This window comes from Ceratosolen solmsi, unplaced genomic scaffold, assembly GCF_000503995.2.
Source record: "Ceratosolen solmsi marchali unplaced genomic scaffold, CerSol_1.0 scaffold47, whole genome shotgun sequence".
Lineage (NCBI taxonomy): Eukaryota > Metazoa > Arthropoda > Insecta > Hymenoptera > Agaonidae > Ceratosolen > Ceratosolen solmsi.
The window spans coordinates 10,019,414-10,025,970 of record NW_011948419.1 but is presented as its reverse complement, the minus strand read 5'-3'; the positions used below and the strand labels follow the sequence as shown (position 1 = coordinate 10,025,970).

The window sequence follows — 6,557 nt, the reverse complement described above, 5'->3', positions numbered from 1 at the left end:
CACGGCCTCTGTATGAGTTGATTTTCCTTTATTTGGTGTAATGATATATTAAATAATCAGTGGTCTATTGAGGTGAGATTGAAAGTAGGATACAATGAATAGGTGAGAGTTTCTTTAGGTAATCAGTGATAATAATCTTGTGAGTCTATTCTTGGTGTAGCGCGCGATTCTCCTACTCGTGGTTGTGATTCGTAGTGGTAGAGGGAGATGCGCTGATGAAGGGTCTTGACGCCGCCGATTGCCGCTACCCATAAGCTGATGAGGCCTCTGGGGCGCTGTGAGAGGGAAGCGTTGCTGTGACGTCACTTTTGATGGGCAATGATGCCCTTATCTTGATATGCTGCTTGCTTGGTTCGTGTGTTGGTGATCCGTAAGAACGTGTGTAATAGCGTACCTTACGTGTGTTGAAGTCGGTCTCAGTTGGATTGATGGTACGTAAGAACGTGTTTAATAGCGTAGCTTACGTGTATTGGAGATAAATTCTGTGCACGTGGAGTTAACTTGTAGAATGGCGATTCGATCTTGATGACTGCTTGGTGGAACTAGTAAGAGGACGAGAGCGTCAAGCGCGTCTCCTTAAATATTATCGTACAGGCTTGTGATTCCAGTGAATTCTAAATTGCTCTTGTTATGCCGGTAACATCAGTAGAATCTAGCCTTGGAGAGTTCGTCGGCCCTTGCTAGTCGGAATTGTAATGTAAATTTGACTATTTGAGTATTGAAGTTTCCCGATTTCGGAGAATCGTGTTTACGACTTGGCGCGCAATATTTTGATCTAAGCAGGTGTCTTTACCTCTCCCACTTTGTTTACCGCGTAAATGCTGCAATCCGTAACATTCTGCCCGCCATCATCAATTCATTGATGATTGATATCTGTATCTTCGATCGGAACTGGCAGAGGTGCAAGAATGTGAATTGGTCTAGAGATTATCTGGTCTTGTTTTGTTGACGTTTGGATTCCTTGTGTGTTTGTCATTGTCATTTTCTAGTGCTTCCATTCTTGTCATTACAAATTGATCAAATTTTTCAAACATTGGATATGAATAGTCTTCTAGTGTTTTGCTCCCAGACTGTTACTACTTGTTCGTCTAATTGTAATAATGTCAGATGTAGTAGTAGTGCGTCCCATGCGTACCTAACCCACTTTGTTTACCGCGTAAATGCTGCAATCCGTAACAAATACAATGTGGTTAAATTTTTAAATGCCTCGGAATATTACTATTATTGATATCATTGATTTATATTAAGTTTAGTTTTTATAAAAACCAGCATATAAAATCAATTATATCTTCATATTTTCTGAATTTAATTAATAATACTTGTACTAATAACAGTTAATGCTAATATTAATCATTTTAGTTATTCATAAATATTTACAATTAATATATCCAGATATTTATTACAGGTATTAATAGTGAAAAATACATTCAATCATTATTATATTATTTGTAGAATTATATGGTATCATTTTTAATAATAATTAATATAAAAATAAAAATTTAAATTCATAAATTTTCAATATAAAATTTAAACAAATTATTATAACGACTGTACAGCTGTATATTGCATAAAAGTATTAACTAAATGGATTATTAATCTATACTATGATCTCACCTAATACTGAATTAGTATTAGCAGATAACAATATATATATTATTCTTTCCTTAGTACTTAATATAGAATATACATGAATAATTTATTTACAAATTTGACATATTGCGTAGTTCTATTCGCATAAAAATTTAAATATTTTTATTTGAAAAAATAACATGAATTATGTAGCGAAAGTATATTACATAATTGCGTAAGTAGGATGCATACATACGTTTTCATTATTTACTTGTTATATTCACTTGTCACGTTTTGCATAGTTATTATAACGGTTATAATACTAACTCAAATAGGGTAAAATCCTGCTTTTCAATTAAGAATCTATATCCTTCGATTTTTATCAGAAGCGCGTAAATTCATATAAAAAAGGTTACTTATCACTTGCTTTATATTTAAAATTAATTAAATGATTCGTTGGCAGTTTGCCACAGAACTTTTTATTATTAATAATGTTCCTATAGTCCTTTATGTTTCTTCCAAAATAATATTGTGATGTGCATTTATTAAAATAATAGATAAGCATATTTTTTAAAATTTTAGTATTTATAAAAAAAACAATTGTTAGAAATTTCAAACAAAATTTTTATTAAACTTAAATTTACAAAAATGCATAGGTTTTACAATATATTATTTTTTCATGCAATACTTAGTATTCTTTACTGTTTTTTTCAGTTGAAATATTTATAATGAATATTTCTTCATTTATATTATATATATTTTATCAATTATAAATTCAATAAATATTTATTTATTGTAATTTCATTAAACTTCTTACAATATTACAACACATTATTGTAGTTATTTCATTAACTAATTATTTAAAGATTTAACTCATATTTGTAGAAGCAGTTTTCACTGAATATTACATTGAAAAATAAAATTCTAAATTTTATAAATGGAGCTGGTATCAATTGTTTCAAATATATTTATATATTTTAATTATTTGAATATAGTATTATCTTTATTTTTAGAACATTTTACCATCTTCCATGTGATTGGTAACACTTACTAATTTTGTTAATTTTTTTGATAGGATTTTTCGACATGCTCGATAATCATAGGTTATTAACTTTTGATGCTTTATGCAAAGATACTTGTACGCACTTGCTAATCTATTAATATCTTCTACTGTTAGATTGAATGCTGGAGTTTTTGGATCTACATCAGCTAATTTAAACATTACCTTTGATAAATGATCTCGGCAATCCGGAGGAAACAGTGTTCTTTAAATAAAAGAAATATTTATTTTAAATTTTCTTATACAGACTATTTAAAAAATAACATATTTTATTATATTAGAAATACAGCTTCTAATTGTCAATATGAATTAAAGATTGGTGTATTTTATTGGGTGGGACATACTATGTATAATATATAGAATACTAAGTTTCGTTTATTCAAAAGAAATCAATTAAGCAATTTAAATATAATTTTATCATTATATTTATCGAACTATTTGAAAAATTTAAGAATTTAATATTAGATATTTCTGAAACAATATTAATATGTAAAGTACATTATTTTGTAATAGTTAATATTTATTAATAATTAAATAAGATTGTATGTATACTTTTTTATGTTAGGAAGTTTCCAGTTCATAACAATAAAAAGTTTTGTCATATTTAAGTAAACTTTAACCTTTTATTTATAAAATGCAATTATATTAAAATTGAATCAAATAATGACTTTGAACTGAACAGTTGAATAAAATAATTATTTTATTTGATTAATAGAGCTGTAGTTCATATTTTGAACAACTATATCTATTGAGCGAGGCTTGCGTTAAGTCTATCGTTTGCTTTTCATTTTTATCCTTTTTGTTTGCTGGTAATTTAATTATGTAAGTTGGCTTATTTGTTTCATACCGTCAATTCATTCATTCATCAATTCATATACATTTTCAATGTATATTCAATTTTAGAATAAATTATTTTGTATTAAAATCTACAAATTTATTACAAGTTATTAAGAGAGTTTATTTATAAGATTAATTTGTCATTGAACTATTCAGTTATCGCAAGAACGACCATTCTTACATTTATTAAATGATTTGATAAAATAAACAGTCTACAATAAAATTTGTAAGAATTATCAAATTTATATTTAAGGTATTTAAAATAAAAGATTTTTATAAATTACTATAACATTGAACTTGTTAAAAAATGCTTTTATTAATTCGGTACATTTTTCACAAATGTATACGGTAAGCTAAGTAAATTAAAAACAAATTCATTATTGTGCCAACATGCAAAAAAATTTTTACTTGTTAATCATTAAAAAAAAGTAAAAAAAGAAAGTGACCACTCTTTCTTATTAATAAAACGTTAATTTTTTTACATCATAGTCTCGTATTGATCATTAACTTTTATATTGAACCACTGTGTAGAATGCATTTAAGGATCTACCTATTCTATTATTGTACAAATTTGTTTATTAAAATAACTATTAAGCACACATAGACTAAATAAGATGTAAATATAAAAATTCTTCAATTAATAAAATTTTTATTAAAGGAATAGAATTAAATTTTCAATGAAAAATTCAAATCTACATATTAGTATATATTATAAATAAATATTTAATATGAGCTAGCTATTTCACATAAACTAATGCAAATGTAATTCTAACAATGCAAGAAATACAAATATAACACTTTTAGTAATAACCAATAAACCAAAAAAAAAATATATATATATATATATTCATACTTAATTTGTTATCATTTTAAAATTTATCTTGTAACACTGTTACATGTTGTTATACTCATATTTTAATAAAATTAGGAATATATCTATATTAAATATAATTAGGAATATAATATATTTTGAGGTTATGACTTATTAAAAAACAAGTTTGCTTAAAATAATTGATAAAAATAATGTTGTAAATTGTTATATATATGATTTTAATATTTTCTATATTTAATAATCATTTATTAAAGATGTTTTCCTTACTAAATTAAAGACAGATTTTGTAACTTGTAATATATCAAATTATAAGTAAATATTAATACCAATGTTAATATTTTAAAGTTCTGTGCTTTTTTTATTATAGCTGATAAAGATAATATGTATTCTATACATTAATGATCTATTTTTATAAGAATTTTATCTTAAGTTCATAAAATATTTATAAACATAAATGAAATAAGTTTTATATTTTTATTAATAATTAAAATATTATGAAGATAATTACCCAGCACATTTAATACAATGTTTTTGGCGAAAACTAAATAAATGACGATTAATTTTTTCAAAAAAATTAAAATTATGATTTGTACGTGGTATTTTTAAAGGAATAAATGAAACCACTCCAACATCAACCTGGGGCTTTGGTACAAACGCTCCACCTGTAAAATAATTTCTTAATTAAATTTTTCACTAATTACATATAAATGAAATAAAATTGCATACCAGGTATAATAAATCTTAATTTTGGAACTGTAAATGCTTGTGCTATAACTGATAATCTACATCTTTGATTCTGTGATACTTCAGCAACTAAACGTTCTGCTACTTCTTTTTGAAATGTTAAGGTCATTTGAACTCTACCATTAGACCACATTCCACTTTTTTCTGATATTTCATGTAAATATTTTATAATAAGTGCAGTTGAAACATTGAAAGGTAAATTACCAACAAGAAAAATATTAGGAGTTTCGTCTTCCCAATTTCTTTTCTTTGCATCATTGAATACAGTTTTTGTATCAACATCCATTATATCATTATAAATGATTTTCATATTGCCATTACTTGTGGTGACTGCATCTTTAAGCATATCTAAATTAGGTTTGAATCTTTTATCCTTTTCTACAACTACAAGTTGTTTTGGAAATTTTTTTATAATTGATCTTGTGATGGTACCAGGCCCAGGACCTACTTCTAAAACTTGAGAATCATATATTTTACCCGTATATTTTATAATTTTATCTGTTAATCTTTCATCCATTAAAAAGTTCTGTGACAATTGTTTAATAGCAGAGAGACGGTAAAGTTTTATAATATCACTAATTGTTGGAAGTGGTGGTAATCTGATTGATGCCATTCTTTTAAAAGTATAATTTATACGTGGGTAGTATTAGTAAAAAAATTTTAGATTCTAAAAAAATAATAAACTAATAATCATGCAAATATCTAAAAATATTGTTATTAATCATAAATCTTTTCAGGTTCATTAAAATCATTTAAGAATTTTTCTTGTTTAATGCCCCACATAGTATATGAATATATAGAAATAACACCAAGAGTTAATCCAATCCCTAAATAACGATTTTTACAGCGCATGTTATTCCATCTTTCTACTCTACGTAAATTTTGTTGTTGTATCTGCTGCATATACTTCTTTTCAATATTACTAAGTTTATGACAATCAGTTTTTAAGTTAACCTTTGGCATACATTTTCCATCATCCATCATTAAATACTGTAAATTAAAAAAAATAAAATTGTATTGGTATTGTAATTTAAAAGTTCGTTTGAATTTATAACCTTATGAAATTTATTTAAGAATTTATCCTATTCATATGCTTGAATACAAATATATTTATAAATATTTGAATAAATAATTTTAAAAGTTCAAATTTATTAATTATATTTATAAAAAAATTGACTTACGTATCTACAAATCGATAAATTTATTTTATTTTTTTTATTATATTGACCCAATTGTAGTTAGTTTATTTAATTCTACTTAGTTTTATTCTAATCTTAAATTGAAAAGTGAAGATAATACGTTAAGAAAGCCGAATTAATGCAAACTAGTTCGTTTTTTGAGACACGAATACATCAGTAAAACATTCATTTTTATTTTTGTTACATTTATTATAATATACAACTACTAAAATATAATTAATCATAATAGTTCGATTATATAATAAAACCAATTAATATATTTACATATACAATTTCAAACAAAAAATAAATATTTTATAATAAATGCACCATAATC

At 25.0% G+C, this 6,557-nt stretch overlaps 1 protein-coding gene across 1 annotated transcript; it reads right to left on the bottom strand.

The window, feature by feature from the left end:
* Window positions 1-2,573: 2,573 nt before the first annotated feature.
* On the bottom strand, window positions 2,574-5,702 carry mtTFB1 (mitochondrial transcription factor B1). Its single transcript, XM_011497708.1, has 3 exons — window positions 5,025-5,702; window positions 4,807-4,960; window positions 2,574-2,834 (listed from the first exon to the last, which is right to left on the bottom strand). The coding sequence occupies exons 1-3, from the start codon at window positions 5,653-5,655 to the stop codon at window positions 2,579-2,581; spliced, it is 1,041 nt and encodes a 346-aa protein (XP_011496010.1). The 5' UTR covers window positions 5,656-5,702; the 3' UTR covers window positions 2,574-2,578.
* Between the last annotated feature and the right edge of the window lie 855 nt (window positions 5,703-6,557).

Bases quoted from the DNA above. Each gene is read 5' to 3' on its own strand.
- mtTFB1 (XM_011497708.1), bottom strand. From the start codon at position 5,655: ATGGCATCAATCAGATTACCACCACTTCCAACAATTAGTGATATTATA. The intron at 4,961-5,024 runs GTATGCAATTTT...ATTATTTTACAG, and splicing joins ATTAAGATTTATTATACCTG to GTGGAGCGTTTGTACCAAAG. The intron at 2,835-4,806 runs GTAATTATCTTC...TTTTATTTAAAG, and splicing joins CATTGTATTAAATGTGCTGG to AACACTGTTTCCTCCGGATT.